This window comes from Colletotrichum phormii, assembly GCF_030913505.1.
Source record: "Colletotrichum phormii strain CBS 102054 chromosome Unknown BDP81scaffold_9, whole genome shotgun sequence".
In the NCBI taxonomy this organism is placed as follows: domain Eukaryota; kingdom Fungi; phylum Ascomycota; class Sordariomycetes; order Glomerellales; family Glomerellaceae; genus Colletotrichum; species Colletotrichum phormii.
This window is the reverse complement of record NW_026851451.1, coordinates 1,209,755-1,226,584: the sequence shown is the minus strand read 5'-3', so window position 1 is coordinate 1,226,584 and position 16,830 is coordinate 1,209,755. Positions and strand designations below refer to the sequence as shown.

At 51.9% G+C, this 16,830-nt stretch overlaps 4 protein-coding genes across 4 annotated transcripts; 2 read left to right on the top strand and 2 right to left on the bottom strand.

Annotated features, from left to right (window-relative positions):
* Positions 1 to 2,585: 2,585 nt before the first annotated feature.
* BDP81DRAFT_427114 (uncharacterized protein) lies at positions 2,586 to 3,332 on the bottom strand. Its single transcript, XM_060590334.1, has 2 exons — positions 3,301 to 3,332; positions 2,586 to 3,133 (listed from the first exon to the last, which is right to left on the bottom strand). Exons 1-2 carry the CDS (start codon positions 3,310 to 3,312, stop codon positions 2,786 to 2,788), a joined length of 360 nt encoding a protein of 119 aa, XP_060445884.1. The 5' UTR covers positions 3,313 to 3,332; the 3' UTR covers positions 2,586 to 2,785.
* A 1,202-nt stretch (positions 3,333 to 4,534) lies between these two features.
* Positions 4,535 to 6,389, top strand: BDP81DRAFT_373724 (uncharacterized protein; the record flags this gene model as incomplete). Its single annotated transcript, XM_060586680.1, has 4 exons — positions 4,535 to 5,188; positions 5,252 to 5,693; positions 5,749 to 5,813; positions 5,866 to 6,389. The coding sequence occupies exons 1-4, from the start codon at positions 4,978 to 4,980 to the stop codon at positions 6,387 to 6,389; spliced, it is 1,242 nt and encodes a 413-aa protein (XP_060445883.1). The 5' UTR covers positions 4,535 to 4,977.
* A 203-nt stretch (positions 6,390 to 6,592) lies between these two features.
* BDP81DRAFT_318169 (carboxymethylenebutenolidase) lies at positions 6,593 to 7,908 on the bottom strand (the record flags this gene model as incomplete). The annotated part of the gene is made up of 4 exons (XM_060584335.1): positions 6,593 to 6,902; positions 6,959 to 7,146; positions 7,202 to 7,590; positions 7,641 to 7,908. The coding sequence occupies 4 exons, from the start codon at positions 7,906 to 7,908 to the stop codon at positions 6,593 to 6,595; spliced, it is 1,155 nt and encodes a 384-aa protein (XP_060445882.1).
* A 1,781-nt stretch (positions 7,909 to 9,689) lies between these two features.
* On the top strand, positions 9,690 to 11,610 carry BDP81DRAFT_221659 (uncharacterized protein). The gene is made up of 3 exons (XM_060582803.1): positions 9,690 to 10,007; positions 10,072 to 10,761; positions 10,819 to 11,610. Exons 1-3 carry the CDS (start codon positions 9,891 to 9,893, stop codon positions 11,287 to 11,289), a joined length of 1,278 nt encoding a protein of 425 aa, XP_060445881.1. The 5' UTR covers positions 9,690 to 9,890; the 3' UTR covers positions 11,290 to 11,610.
* Positions 11,611 to 16,830: the final 5,220 nt, after the last annotated feature.

The window sequence follows — 16,830 nt, the reverse complement described above, 5'->3', positions numbered from 1 at the left end:
ATACGTCGTACTATCGAAACCTACTATGCGAGCCGCATTAGTCTTCCCAAGTGTCGTCGTCGACAGCCTGGTTTTTCAGCCTCCAAGGCCTAGAACTAAGACGGGACAAATAAGGTAAGAGACTAGGAAGTCTAGAACCACACTCCCGCCGCCATGGTTCGGCGAAGGAACAGACAATATCGATCGTCAAGAAAAGTGAGACCAAGAGACAGCGGGTTCCTTTCTCGCGCCGATCGAGCGCAGCCGCGGCTTCCCGTGCTTTCCGTCCCTTCCTCGTGTCCGTCCTTGCCGTTAACGGAGAAGGAGCTGAAACCTGCAGTAGACGGTTCTATATCGCGCCGTCCGCGGAAGAACCCGTACGGAAGAGGGGGGGGGGGGGGGGCGCACGGGGGTTGGCAGGCACCGCGGGATGAAATAAAAAGAATGAGACGGACTCATTGATTGAAACGAGATCGACCTGTCAAATTTCCTTTGACAGTTAACCCCGACATGAGGCCCCCGTCGTCGGGTGTCAGGGGTTTGCATTCTTTAGTGTCTCTAGCTCTCGGGCACGCTGCGTAGTTTACATGGGTGGGAATGCAGAGCTGCAAGACGCTAAAAGACCGCGGAGAGAGTTTTGGACTATTCAGACTTGGCATCTGATAGGCATATAGGGCATGGGGGGGGGATGGGATCTTCGATTCGTTCGTCTTGTCATTTTTTTTTGACGTGCAGAATCTAATTTGTCTGGACCTCTAGGCTTCTGGGGCGGCAACGAAGGGGGGCAACCTTGAACCGCCCACTCGCTCTTTAACACTGTTGATGCAAGAAGAATCAGAAATTTGATTGTTATTGAGCAAGGATGGTAGAAAACACAATCTCTCTGCCCGGGTCCGGGGTTGCTGCTTATCACATTCTAACTTTTGGGAACTCCTTTCTTTCTTTCTTTTTTTTTTTTTTTTTTTTTTTTTTTTGTTTTTTTTTGTTTCGGCGTCACATTCTCGGACACGTCTTGCCGCGGGTTGTGGGAGGCGATTGGGAAGACGGTGCCGTGGATGCGGTACGAAGTATGTAATTAATAATGTTCACTACGGATACCGATACCATACATACTGAGCTACTGGCTTATTGTGGACTCTACGCAGTTTGACAGATGACATGTAGCTGCGGAGCACTGCAACGGCGCATCGAGTTGGCACTTGGCAACAGGATAAAACGGCCTTCACTCCGAACGAAAGGAACAACAGTACCCGCTGCCTGTCAATGTCATAGCTGCGCTGGCCCGGCCGGCAAGCTCCGAAAGAGGAATGGGAAGAACTGTGGAGATTGGGACGAGCAAAGAAAAGAGCACAGAGGTCGGAGGACTAGGCCTAGAAACGGTCGACTTTTGGCAGTATCCATTGCTCGTCCAGAAGCAGAAACAAAGGCCCTTCCTTTCTGTTGACGCCAACGAAGACCAAGGGCGAGGCGAAACGCGGAAGACTTTCTTGATTCAATCTGGTCTCGCGAAAACTACTAAACTAACCGATCGCCGGTTCGGGGATCACCTCAACTACCGAACTTTGCCGGAGACATTCTTGGACGCAAGGGAGAGCTTTACTTTGACTACATGCACCTCGAGTTCTTGACAGCCGTCTCATCCTTCAACAAGACTCTTCTTCTTTGGACGAAAAAGAAATGCTTCACCAGAGACAAGAGGGAGTCAGGTTTACGTATACTATGTACGGAAGGATTTCCAATTAGGTCTCGAAAATGCAATATGTTCCCACCCGTCAAACTCCTTTCTCCCCTTATCCCCAGCCGGCGGGCCTGCCTGCGAGAGCTGCTGAAGAACCTGAACCGCAGGAGTTCCGCAACTGCTGAAGAAACCCTCTCCAACCCCTGCCCTTTTCACCAGGGGACGAGGGGGAGGCGATCCACCAGAAACTGACAGGGCCCCTTGCCGTGGGCTTTTGTCAATGCTTTTTTACCCTCGATTCCTCGAAGCCAGTCGTCACTTGTCAATGTCACGACGAGCAAAAAAGGCATGTAGTCCGCGTTATATGTGGTAGAGTTACACTGAGTTGCTGATTCATGTTTGCCTCCGGTCCCCCGGCAGGCAGGATTACGATCTCGACCGGGCCGCGCGTGCGTTGGTAAAAGCCGGGAATTATCTTTCTCTCTATTCATTGGGGGCCGTCCCGGTTTGGACTTCTCTCATATTAACGGATAGTCTACACTGCTGTATTTTTCCCTGTTATTGCGCGAACTTTTACGCGAAACGTCACTGGGTTACCATTTTGGCCCTCCTCCTCCCCTGGGCCCTGCTTCGTTGACGGAACCCAAGTGAAAGTGCCCAGCTTTTCTTTCGCCAAAAAGCACGCAAGTGGTCGACATCTGCCGCGTTGCATTTGGAATGCCACTATGGCTAGCCAGGGGTAAGTGAGGCTTTGCTACGCTGATCTTCATCCGGGTGGGGGATCCTGGTCACGCTATTTCCTACTACGGATATGGGCATACGCACTACGCATGCTAAGGTAGGCGGCCAAGTTCCGGTAGGTTGAAGCGGATTTGACGAGCATTGAGCACATGCAGGTTTTGGTTCAAACGCGTGAGGATTGGTTCCGGTGAGGCTATTCTCGAATGATTGAAGCATGTTTTCCCTTGAACCCGGTCTAGAACTGTGCACTTGTACAATTCTGTTTTATTTTTTATTTTCTTGTCTCGATTTGGTCAAGTCTCATGGCAGCCCTCTCTTCGTAAAAGATCTACAACTAGTCTTCCAAACAGTCCGAGGCAAACACACTCGGTCTCGCAAGAGAACTATCTAAGCCGCAATCTTCTCCTGGCCAACCTTGACAGCGAGTTCGACACCCTCAATGACGAGGTCCGGGCGGGACAGGAAGGGGGAGTGAGAGGTGTTTGCGTAAAAGGTGGTGTAGCCGGTAGGGAACTGGGCGGCCATGGCCTCCTGGGTAGCGAGGGGAATAGCCTGGTCCTGCTCGGTGTGGAAGTACATGACCTCGATGCCCTCGTTCCACGGCTCGTAGGTCGCGGGGTCGGAGAAGACGCGGGCGGACTGCCAGCTGAGCTCCGCAATGGCCTTGGCCTTGAGGACCGGGTCGACATCGGCGTAGAAGATTGTCTCTGGGGTATCAGCGTAGACCTTGTCACCCTGCAAATTCAGTGTCAGCGGGAATTATTATCTCGATCAGAGTCTCTTGGGACGTGTTTCTAGATATGTCGCATGCCAAGCAAGGGTATAAAACAGTGACATGTGGGATGGGGAGGGGGGCCACTGGCACTGGGTTCCAGTGTCAAAGTGTCAAAGAAGATGCTTACCTCGACTCTCATCCAGGGGAGGTACTCTCCGCTGAGCATATCCAGAAGACTGGTAGCGTTGGGGGCAGCAAAGGCGGCGAGGTAGACGAGCATGATGACGCCGCCCTTCTCGTTGTTGGCGGCGCGCTGCTTGTAGCCAAGGCCCTCGATGGCGTTGCCGCCAACCATGCCGCCGTACGAGTGAACGACGACGACGACCTCCTTGCCGGCGTCGGCGAGGGTCTCAATGGTGGACCGCAAGACGGCGGCGTCCTCCTCGAGACCGACGGTCGCGGGCTCCGCGCCGACGGAGGGGAGGGTGATGGCCTCGGACTCGTAGCCCTTGAGCGTCAGACCGGCGCGGACGAGGTCGAAGGACTGCGGACCGTGCCAGGCGCCCGGGGTGAAGACCACGGTGGGCAGAGTGGCGGCGGTGGCCACGAGGGCCGAGGAAAGGAGACTGGCGATCTTGGGGAGCATGTTGATGGATTTGGGAGAGGGAGTGGTAGGGGGGCGTGTGGTGTAAGTTGCGTCAAGGGGGGAGCACACAGACAACTGCCGATCAACGTGTACCAAGGTTCAAGAGTGTTTTGGTACGGGTAACCGTTGACGTGCAGGATCTTTGGTAAAATGAACGACGGGTAAGGAGTTGTGGGATGCCGGAGGCGTATTAGCGAACGATGCTGTAGGATCGATCGAGTAAGAGGGAGAGGCTACACGAGAGAGAGAGAGTGATTTTTGAGATGCCAACGCGCGAGGAACCGAGGGTATCTTATCGTAGGAAAGCCGAGGGGGAGGAAGAGATGAACATGCCATTTTATCCTCGTTCAATAATCCAAACGGATACTCTCTGACTCTCTATCGTGTTACTCTGCTGACAGCTCCCGGTGCTCCCATGAACCTCGTCTTTGCCTCAATCTCATAGAATTCATGATGCCCATGTCGATATCACAGAAAAGAATTAGTGTCGCAACTGTCGCCCCCCCCAACGGTGTCCCCCTTTTCCGAAAGAGGTCGTCAAGACCGGAGGATAGCGACTGTATTGAGGTGGTGTTGATGGGGCGGACTGACGTTACATCAGCAATGGGGCACATTTGTCTGAACTCCCGTGATGAGCCTGGCTGCGATCAGACGTCGCGCTCGGAGCACAGGGTCGTGACGGGGACCACTTCTGCGTAGTACTGGGTAGGGGACAAGGGACACAAGAGGCAGCAGGGCCTCGAGGTGGACGTTATATCGATGCGGATTTTATATCGCCAGTACGACGTTGGCCCCCTTCGACAGGCTTCGAGGGGACCCTCCCCATTGAAGCCTCCAGTCCTGACAAGCCGGCATATTGTCGCCCCTCAAACGCCGAGTCAGTCGAATCTCACCACGATTTTCTGCACCGAGCAGGGTATCAATGGCAGAAGCGTATAAGGACTCTACGCTTGCGCATCCCGGATATCCAGGAAAGAAAGGCTCCATTTTGTTCTTGTCCGAGGCTTTCTTTTTCTCTCATTTTCCTTTTGATATCCCCGTACCCGAAAATTTTTGGGAAGCAGTAGAGAGATACCGAAAAACTGGCGTGTTTCTTGCATTTGGATTCTTCGTTAACTCGTTGCTTGTTGTGTCCACGATACTGACTCACAAACTATTGGATTCTGTACTGGCCTCGGAGATTTCACGCCCCCCCATCTTTTCCCTTCTTCAGCCTCAATGGCCGACACATCGGCTCTGGAAGACCCTCTGGCGGATAGAGGGCCTGAACTGAGCGGCACCACGACGGCGTTGCTCGTTCTCGCAACCGTTTTTGTCGGTCTCCGGTTCTGGGCGCGGTGGAATGTTGGCTTTCACTATGGCCTCGATGACTGGTTCATGGTGGTTGGCCTGATTGTCACCTTTATGGCCGGAGCCCTCAACTATGCCAGTAAGCACAACACAAGACGATGGTTAAAAGTGAGGGCATCATGAAAACTAACCGTAATCACAGTGATTGCACAGGGCCTCGGCCGCCACGCCGCAACATTATCACAAGACACGCTGACCCAGTTTCTTAAGCTGCTACTGGCCTTTGAGTGCGTGTACGTGACGGCGGTCATGTTCATCAAGATCTCGCTGCTGCTCATGTACCGCCGCATCTTCCCCGGCCGCGGCTTCAAGATCGCTGCCCTCGTGCTCGGTCTCCTTACTATCAGCTGGTGGCTCGCCATCGTCTTTGTTTGCGTCTTCCAGTGCACGCCCGTTTCCAAGGCCTACATGCCCTGGATCGAGGGCACTTGCATCGACCTTAAGGCGTCCTTTATCGGCAACGCCATCCCGAATATCTTGACCGACGTTGCTATCCTGTGCTTGCCCATCGGCCAGGTGTGGAAGCTGCAGGTGACGATGGCACAGCGGTTGTCGTTGTGCTTCATTTTCCTATTGGGAGGATTGTAAGTGATGTCGAGCCCTGAGGAAGACGACGTATAAGTGCTGACATCGAAACAGCGTTCTCTTTGCCAGTATCTACCGCTTCACGACAATTATGCAGTTTGAGCTCACTGACACGACATGTAAGGCTCGCCCAGCCAGCTGCTTCGACTCACTTGCTAACGATATATCTAGGGACACTCGCTACTGCGTGTACATGGTGCGTCGTCGAATGTGCCTGTGGCGTTATTAGCGCTTGCCTGCCTACGTTACGCCCCCTCATGGTCAAAGTCTCGTCGCAGTTCGGCAGCATCGCGACGAAGTACAACCTCTCCGGAGGCCAGATCGGCAGCCGCTCAAAGGCTTCCAGCCGAGGGCCCACCGAACTCGTGACGATCGGGGGAACGGGAGGGAAGTCGGCCGACAGAGGATTCAAGCGCCTGGGAACCGAGGACGGAAAGTACGGTATCACGACGAACATCTCGACCCGATCCGCAGGAGGAGGAGGAACAGGAGGAGGAGCGACGACAAAGCCCTCGCCGGACACGGACTCGGGCTCATGCGACGACCTGTCCCTGAAGGGCGGGATACGGATCACGGTGGACCAAGAGGTCCGTTGGGGCGAGGAGAGCCGGTCTCGTCAGGACTCGACGGCGTCGACAAAGTACGAGTCTTCTTCACGGAGCGGATCCTCGCATCTGGGCTCAAACCGAGTCTGAAAAGGGTCTTGACGACTGCATAATGAGTAGCGTACACTTTGTCATATCATAACTGAACACAATAGACACCTAATACAGAGAGCGATTGTGTCAGCTTCAAGAGATGACCATTCGCCAACTTCAGACTACCTTGGACTTGACTTTATACCGGAAATTTAGGCACTCAAACTATCTTGGCGTCGCAGCGTCCTGAATCAACCCAACTAGGCGTCGACCTCTCTCGTTCCATACTCGAACATGGCATTCGACTCAACCGCACTCTCGTCAACGAGCTTATGCGCCGACTCTACGCCGGCGACAGGCAGCTTGAATTCGAACTTCTTTCCGGACGCCGGGTCACTACCGTTGATCTGGTAGGGGAACGGAAGGAACTCTGGCAGGAGACCAAGCTGGCGCAGCGCGGTAGCCTGGTCCCAGGCAATGTGCTCGTGGTGGAGGTGGTCGCCTCGTACATTCACGACGCTTGTGAAGGGGATAGAAAGGTGCTTTCCGGTTGGCGGAACGCCGGGAAGCCTGCGTTCGTGGTCAGAAGTACGCTCTTCGCCTGTCTCGTGCTGGGAGAAACTCACAGCCAGTCAATGACCCTGTTGTGGGTGCATTTAAAGACAAACTCGTCAATAACTCGGTCAATACCAACCGTGCGACTGACCAGCTCGAGCTCAGTATCATCAGGGTTGTTGAAGATGAAATGGTCTCTGTAGAAGCTGGTCAGGTATTGACGACCCACGCCGCCGGTGAGCGTTGGGATGTGATTGACCTGCGCCAGTGTTAGCCAACCTTCCCCTTCAGAGCTACCTCCCGACGAGACTCACATAGGGCTGCTCGACCATGGTGGCCATGGTCTTTTCGACATTGCGCTCGCCGAATTCGAAGAGGGTGTGTTCCTCCCAGACGGCCTCGAGGTCGAAGTACGGCCCGCCGAGGAGGGGTTTCAGGAACGTCAGCGTGCGGGTGTGCGCGAGCCCCGCGGCGTTGGCGTTGAAGTTGGGATGGCTTGGGACGACGAAGAAGTCGCTTGCTCCGGGATAGGAGTGTGTCTTTGCCGTAGGGGTCGGTTTGGGATTGTCTGCCTGGGCTTTGGGGAGATGCGAAAGGGTGGGAATCGTGAGTGCTTGGCCAAAGTTGTAGAACACAGCCGCCTTGATCTCGGAATGGCTCTCCAAGGCGTCCACAAATTGCGAAGAAGGAGCGCTTATGAGAGCTAATGAGACGTGTGAGTTGAAGGTTTACAATAGACAATGATAGGCTTACAAATGACGCCAAACTTGTCCTTGTCGTCACAACTGTCGAGTTCTCTGAGACTCGCAATGGCGGAGTTGATTTGGCCAGCAACGTCTTCGGCTCCGGGTGCAACAACTATTTGCGCAATTGCATATCCTTCCTCTGCCCATTTCTGCGATGCAGGAGGGTCCAGAATCTTGTCATGTTTGGATAGGTTGATGCCCTCTTCAACCACGATGATGAGCCCAGGGCCGTGGCCACGGCGGGACAGTGGTGGTTGAATCGTCACGGCGCTCATCTTTGCCTGGTTTTGTTGTCTCGCTTTGAAGTAGAAACTCTGCTCACCGAGTTGGGGATCCTTTTTGTAATGTGCGACTTCGCGATTGGCACCAATGGAACGGCATCGACTTGGATGACCAGTTGAACAGGTTTGAATGGTAAGGTAAGATCAGTTGCGCCTCCACTTGGTGCAACCCCCGCTCGAGATATCGGCCGATTCCTCCCAACTCCATTCCCAGATAAGGCAGTCAGCCGGTTTGGCAAGCCCTTTTGTAACAACCTCGGCCAATCGCGACTGTTCCTCGCGAGTTGCGTCTTCCAATGCCATGTTGCAATTGCGGCGGTTTAGGAAAGAGTCCGTCGACAGTCCTTGGCAGTAAGTAATCAAGTTTATCTAACCTCAGTATATCCGTCAGACGGCAAATAGGGACAACTAGTTGTCCGGGTAGGCCATCATCTGAAGATCCAGGAGGAAGGACAATTTGCGTCCAAAGATAGGTATAATATCCAAATTAACAGATTGCTCACTGAGACTGCGACTCAACTCGCTCAAAAAGAAGGCTTTGTCCCGGATTGCGAAGTGATGCAGAGCATGTCTGAGGGCGGTTGACCAGGTGTTCTTTCATTTTGTCCACGCACAACTGGCTAGACGCTCCACACTAACTCAATTACTCTCAGAACACCAACAAACTCTCAACAGCTATTTTCGATTGCAATGACACCAGGTCTCACTCAATTGCACGGCCCAAAGCTTAGCGTGTGAAGGCCGCCATTGGCACTTCAGAAGATGCCAAAAGAAGCAATTGGTGCAGAATGCAAGGGACCAGCCCATGCAGGGGCGCAGGGGCTGCAGATAACCCAAGGACGGGCCAAGGGCGGGCCAAGGGCATTTTAAGGGATCTGCCGTGTAACTCGATGCCACGGGGCGGTTGTTCTCTAGAGGCGGGACGAAGGGGGTTGCAGGAAAAGAAAAGACTACGATAACATGCCTCCATGCTCACCCTTGAGAAGGACTTAGGCGCACTTTGTTTAGGACAACTCTCCAGCTTGACAGAATACTTGAAGCCTTGAAGGTGACCATTAATGACCATCCTAGCTGCCCCGTCCACAATGACGTACCGCGCCGGAAGCGTGGGGAGACCCGTTGCCGCGCTCATCACAGATTTCCCCCATCCCCTGTAGGACTCTCCCCGATCTTTGGTCCCTGTACGGAGTAGTGTGCGTGGACTGTGGACTGCCTTACGAGTCCAGACACCCGGGACCGCATGTGGGAGGTGTATGACAGCCGATGAATGGTCGACGATGGTGTCCCATGTCCACACAACTCGTCCTGCATCTCATCTCAGATCCATCCCTCGGACCACCGCTTCCAGAGCCTCAGCTTTGGTATGCTCGGACATTCTACCCCAGACAGGACCGCCAGAAGCATTCTCGTCTTAAATGTACAGGCTAGTTGTCGTTCGTTCGCCATGACAGTTGTCACTGAAGGAGAGTGACATGACAGAAACTTGGGCCAACCGCTAGCCGAGGCGATGGCTGATGGTATCTCAAAGTCATGAAACTCTAAAGATCAGTTCCTCGACAATGAAAGCTGGCCTGAAGCTGTCCCTCCAATCCCCTCCGTGCCCTTCATTCTAGCCCCTCCCTCCCTGGCCATAGTCTGCCACGCCACGCCATGCTATGCAGGCTACCAAAGATGCCAGACACAGCTGCCTGGCGTCCATTTTCGGACCTGGGTCCCTTGCTTAGCTTGTGACTTGTCTCCGACGTAAGGTCAACTCTTTCCCACCTTCAAATCTCGCCGGTCGTGCTTTGCGGCATCCTTTCTTGTCCATCGTCATTGTCAGCTTGCTCTGATGCGGTGAATCACGATCCTTGGCCCAGCAAAGATAACCATCGCTCACAGCTGGTTCTGGTCCCAAGTTGCGCGCCTCGATCGCATCAACCGCGTTTTTGAAAGTCGCCGACTCCGAATCGTAGCATCCATCGTCAGCAGTCGCCATGGCGTCGACGTTTCCTGTGAACAGGCAGACCGCTATTGGTCTACTCATCTTCCTCTTCTTCCTGTGGACGCTATCGACGTTTACTCAGACAACATCGACAACGCCTACACATATTGTGAGTATTCAGCCGATATCTGGACTGTCTCTAGACTCTGTGGACTAATTCTCGATTTCCCAAGACACATGACGAGTCTGCCAATCCTGTAGGCCAACCTCAATACCCGAATAGCAACAGCAATGCCGCGAACAAGCAGACGCCCGATAAGTCCTCGAAACCGTCCCACGATATTTCACGCCCAGACAAGTCGCCCGAGTACTCCCTCCCGCCATGGTACGAGGACGACGAAGACAAAGCAGCCAAGGTTGCTTCCCAAACGACTGCCAAGGGAGCGAAGCAGACCGCGAGCGCGGCCTCTAACAAGGGCGCAAGCAAAAGCTCGTCTGCCCCTACGTCTCTGAAATCGCATTCGTCCTCATCCTCCTCCACCTCGAAACAATCATCCGACTCCAAGGATCGCAGCCGTCCCCTGATCCTCTACGCCTACGCCGAGTCTGACGCGGGCCGCGAAAACCTCCAATTTTTCGTCAAGCAGGGTCTGCACGACGCTGCCGACTTCATCTTTATCCTCAACGGCGAGACCAACGTTAGCAGTGTCATCCCAGTAAAGGATAACATCAAGATCATTGAACGGGACAATACATGTTTCGATCTCGGTGCGTACGGCGAGGTGCTCCGGAAAGACGGGCTGTACAAGAAATACAAGCGCTTCATCACCATGAACGCGAGTATCCGCGGCCCTTTCTTGCCTCACTGGGCGCAGTCATGCTGGACTGACATGTATCTGGACCGCCTCACGGACAAAGTCAAGGTAAGATGAAGACGAAGTTCCGCAACCCCAGTGATTGATGCTAACATGGTTTGCTAGTTGGTCGGCATGACGGCAAACTGCTGGCCCCAATTCCATGTCCAGTCTATGATCTGGGCCACCGACAGCGTAGGCATCGACCTGCTTCTCAACCCCCCGCCGGGCTCATCCGTCAAGGACGACTTTGGCACCGAGAACGACCCCGTCGGCCTGGCGGGCTGCTACGACGGCTGGAACCACGCCGTGCATGCAGAGATTGGCGCTACGAGCACCTTCTTGAAGCAAGGCTACAAGGTGGACCTGATGATGACGGCGTTCCAGAAGTCCAAGAACTACATTGAGGAGTGCGACACGTCCCAGAACGGCGACGTTCTCTGGAACGGCAAGTACTTTGGCACCAACGTGCACCCGTACGAGACCATCTTTATCAAGGCCAACCGGGACATTGACCCGACTCTGATTGGGCATCTGACGACCTGGCATCAAGCGTCTGGCTTTGACAGCTATGCCGCTTGCAAGTCGAGCTCATAGTGGTTGGATCTAAGTTTTGGATGTAGCGTTGGGCGCTCGGCGTTGGCCATTTCTTTCATATTCTGGAGATCAAAAAGGATGAATGTGTACATTAGGCGTATATGTATGGCGAAAGAGCATAGTTGGAAACGAATGCACAATGGAGAACACTTTTGGACAACGACCTCGGTTAAATGAAAGTACCGGTGGATTCCAAACTAATACCCATCGATCCAAATTGCTTGGTTAATCTCGAAGAAACTCATCGCGTCGTCCGCCCCAGCTCTGACCATTGTTTCTTGGAGATGTAGAGGATAATATGAAATTGAGTTTGAATCTTCGTCAATGTAGGCAGAGTGAGGCTGTCAAGATGGACCTCAGCTGGGAATCGCTGTTCAAACCCGCGGAGCGCGTGGTGAACATTTTCTTGATGAGATACATAAACTGACACCGAATAGCTTGGGTATCAAGTGAAAGACAGAGTCGCCGAAGAGTCATTTACCACACGTCTTCGAGGACTACTCCTCGTCTCCGTCCAACCTTAAACCCATCTGCTCTAAATCAGCCCATACGAACCCGAAATAGACACAATGCGAGCCTCATCCACTTTCCTCGTCTCAACGCTCGCCACGGTCACAATGGCAAAGGCCTGCGCCTACTTCTGGCCATACCCGAGCAGCACGTGGGACAGCGCCGAGGATATCGGTGGCCGGGTGTACTACCTCGACCAAAATGTGCAGAACAGCAATAACCCAGCGAATCGGTGTACTATCTGCCGCGACGCGAGAAGCGGCACCAATGACTATAATATTGATAATGACTACTTTCGGATCCGGTGCGGCACGTATGCAGAGGGAAGTTGTAATGCCTGAGAGCTTGGGAGATGAGTTGCCCTGGCGTGTCTCGTGTATGTCATTAGTTAATTTTGATCTTTCTGGAGTATTTGGAAAGCATTGCTGGATTGCGAGCAACACATATGGATATGGGAGAAGAGCTTGACGATTGATGGTGTGAGGCTCAAGTTATAACCGCACAGAGTGTTCATGTAGCTTTGGCCATCCGCGAAGCATGGCATGGAGGAGCAACATGCGTATCTCAAATTCGAGATACAATTCTCTATGTGAGTGTCACTGCAAATCCACTGTGTCCAAGATGTAACAGGGATTATGAGTGCGCTTCAAGAAGTCTCAGCCGTTTGATATGAGACATGAGTTCGTGAAAGCAACATAACTATGAGGGTGAGTTCACACTGCAATGTCGCGCCCAATTCGGTACCCACATCGACCATTGAACACTGCGGACCCTTCAAATACAAGCTCGCAGCCCGTCATGGTCCAACAATAGGCTTCTCCTACGTCTCATGACTTTCCGACTTACAGACAGGACCGCCCAGATGCCGTCTTGAGCTTCTCGCAATGGTTATTCTGCCACATACGACCATACCCATTGGAAAACTCGGGATCCCGTCCGCTCTCCCATAGATAAGCTAATGAGGGCCGGCCTATCATAAGGAGGCTGGGACGTTGACTCATCCGTAAAAACGGAAGTGCGGGCCCAAATTCTCCTCCGTTCGGGCGCGCCGTTCAGTGACAGGGCCAGCTCCGTTTTTCTTGTTCCCAGCCCGAGAGGCTAGCTGCCTGGCCGGGAGGCTGAGTATCCTCTGCCTTGTTCGACACATACGAGTGCTGTATGAACAAACGACGGACTCCGTCAAGAATAGGAACAGTAACAAGACAATCAGAAAGAGCACTGTTCAGGACTTATATATCGTATGACCTGAGCTTGGTGTTATGACCCAACGTGCATAACCAGACTAGGGCCCGCCCCGCAGGCTCACGGCGGCTAGGACAGTACAGTACCATGAGAATCAAGGATGATGATGATGATGATGATGTATTTAACGTCTGGTAACAAAAGGACGTGCCGGGCGCTATGCCGACATGGTCTATGCTAATCTAAACTATGTTATAGGCTACCGTCTTTACCTAACGTTCCTGTTTAATGACTCGGGCAAATTTCGGAAAAGAAATTAGTCTCCTCTATCTATTCGTATAGAAGAGAGGCTCCCTTAGTAGAGCCTAATAAGAAATTAATATTTACTTTAGCTATACGTTGGCGGAGGTAGCGTAGTATAGCCTTACGTCCACGCTTATAGAAGTAGAAATAGACCGGTGTCTTAGTTTTCCCACAGCTATAGTTAAGTAACGCATCTTAATAATTAAATCTCTCGTGGTATGCTGTAAAGTCTCTATGATAGGATCTTGCTACGTATAGCCTTCCTAGTAAGTACCGAGGGAGGCGGAGTTCGGGCGGCTTGGGATGAAGAATTATCTCGAGGTCGGTATATTGCCGAGGGTATTAGGATAGCTATTTTCTGGCAAAGGCTTGGAAGGTAGCTGCTTTAGCTTGCCTTTCTAGGTGCGCTAATGAGGGATGTGGTTATGATTTTAGGATTAGTTTGCAGGCTTCCTTGGCTAGAGCATCCGCTTCTTCATTTCCTAGTACTCCCGTGTGCCCAGGGCACCACTAAACATAAACCCTGCCGGGGGTTGTCCAGCTCTCTCTTTATCTCCGAGTCCAGGAGGAAGAGAGCCTATTAAAGGCCCTGAATCTAGCCTAGCTACTTCCTATACTCTAGGAGTATAGTCTAGCTACGATTACGAGGTTATCGAGGTAGATATAGACGTTATCTATTATACGAGCCGTAGGAGCCCGGGCGGCTTCTATTAGGCCGTAATACGCAGTATATACCTCCGCGTTATATACCTTAGTTTAGGAGCCGAGTGGTTCGGATCCGTAGAAGATCTGCCGTATAGCTTGGTACCCTACCCAGCCTGCTCCGGCGGAGGTACTATTACCGTCCGATATTTAGGACCCGTTAGTATAGATAATAATATCCCGCTTAGAGAAAGTTGCTACCTTACCTGTAAAGGATAGGGTCTGTTCTTCTTTGGTCTTATTAGGTTCGTAGCCGACCCTGGCGAAGGCTGTCTACCAGTCCGCTAGTTACTCCTAAGGGTGGAGTTCTAACGGATCGATATATTTAGTATTTTTGCTTACGAGGTTTGCCATTCGTCGTAGCCGTGAGTCTGGTCCTGATTTATCCCTAAGTCTCTTTCGGAGAGGGTATCGCTCGTCCAGACGATGGATTCTAGTGGACGCTTTGTGGAGCTTTGTATCTAGTATTACCTCTGCTAGGGGTAGAGCTACCTCGCGCTATAGGATCGATATAGGCGTCGTTCTATATACGGGGACTATCGCTTTAATAGTGTGGGAACAAACGGCAATCGCTAGGTATACACGGAGCCGAGCTATGTCACGTGTCTTCGGCACGTGACACACCTCAGCTCCCTCCTTCCATATCACGAGCCTTCGCGTTTAGATACTCTCCTTAAGAACAAGAACAACAACAAGAACACCAGATTAACCCAACGTGTCGGAACGGCAAGGCTGGTAAGGAGCAATGGGCAGGTATCGTGGGCTGGCTGGCGCCTGCCCTGGGCGAAGTGGGACAACCGGCTTAGTCACCACGGCCGGCTAAGGTGGGGCAACCACCCAGGCCGTCACCACCTACTTCGACCGACCCCTGCCCACAATGTAAATAAGAACAAGAAAAACAGCAATTATCACGGACATCGACGTGATTGTTGCCGAAGATACACCCTCATGAGGAAATGTATCACGCCTGTGATACCAACACAACGATATTGCTACCGATCGCGATACCAGGAATACCTGTGTGACTAACCTGTGGTACACGCAAACCAACAAATAGCTTTGGTTTATATTGCGTCTAGTTGGTATAGTAGATTACTAACCCTGTTTAAGATAGTACGTCTATTCTTTTTCCGGCTCTTACCGGGCTACTATACTTTAGATATATAGTACTAAGTAGGTAGTATATAAGAGGTGATCGCTCGACGAAGTAAGTACGTAGGCGCGCCCTAGATAGTGTTCCCTAGTCCCCGTAGTCCATTAATTACTTAGTATGCCTTTGCGGAGAGGTTTTTGTTACGACCCAACATGCATGACCAAGAACAGGGCCTGCCCCGCAGGCTCGCGGCGGTTACAACACACCACATATGCAGGAGACAAGGGACATGACGGTTAGTCAGGGTGGCCAGCGGAATATGCATATGTGAGTTAGCAGAAAAGAGCGTCTATTCGTACTAAAGAGTGGATGGAATCACCACAGGCTTGTGGGCCTAATGCTATCCTAATAAGTCTTGCAGAGCTAAGACCAGGTGGAAATGACAGTCTGGCCTGTTTCGTGATGGTCAGACCATTCCGAATGGGTTATTGTTGGTTCACGGGGTCGTATACGACAAATAGTGGTAGCAATTATCACTCGTCTGTTGGTGATCCTATTGCTTGTTCTTCTTGTTGTTCTTCTATCTTACATTGTAGGCAGGAGTCGGTCGAAGTAGGTAGTGACGGCCTGGGTGGTTGCCCCACCTTTATCCGGCCGTGATGACTAAGCCAGTTGTCCCACTTCGCCCAGGGCAGGTGCCAGCCAGCCCATGGTACCTGCCTATTACTCCTTATCAGCTTTGCTGTTCCAACAGTTATGTCCATGACTCGCATAGGAGCATGCATGGATTCTGTCATGAAGCTATCCCCGACTAAGGTACCGTTATTTAGTAACGCAGCCTCAACTTCTGCAGACATACCTTACTACGACTAGCTGGCCGTGACACTTGGCTCTAGGTTAGACTTCCATAGCTGTCGGATTGGAAGTCCAATTCGGCCGCGAGTAGGGGCAGAGCATGGACCACCTCGAGGGGGTACACTTAGAACTCGACTACCCACCCAACCTCCGGTTGGAATCTCCCTTCTACTCCTTACGCAGAATCAATCAATACAGAGATATTGATACTTCGTCACCCCCAGGACCCTACGGTTCGAACCAACATCCCTGTGATAGGAATACCAACAATAGCTCTTCAGCAACCAACTTTATAAATATTCTTCGGAATACTGCCAGCTTACCTTTACTGCGAATTACCTTGTTGAGTTCAAGCCTGATCACCTCAGTTTCTGAAGACCTGGTCTGTTTAGCGTATCCTGCCTTACGACTGAGAACTACAAACGACATCTGACCTATACCGCCAATCCCTAACTTCTGTTACAGACCCTACTGTCAGAGACTAGCTGAACGTAACAGGTCTCATTTAGGATAGTAATAGATGATCCCTGCGACTGTACCTGCTTTTTTATTATGAGAATGAAAAATATTTTGCGCTCTAAGAAGTATACATATATGCTATTTAGACGTTTGGCCAGGACCTCCACAGCCTTGTACAAAGACTGGTGCGCGCACTAATTATGAAGTAAGTATTATAAAACTATATTCCGATTTCCTTCTACACGTGATGAACAATGCTATGCTATGCAGCCTTGAAAGTGACATTGACCTCTTCCTACTGCTTTACTACTAAGTATTAGTAATTGTCGGATTGGAAGTCCAATTTGGCCGCGAGGACCCTACGGTTCGAACCAACTTCCCTGTGATAGGGATACCAACAGTAATAACAGAGAATTGACAAAACAAGATAGTAGTGT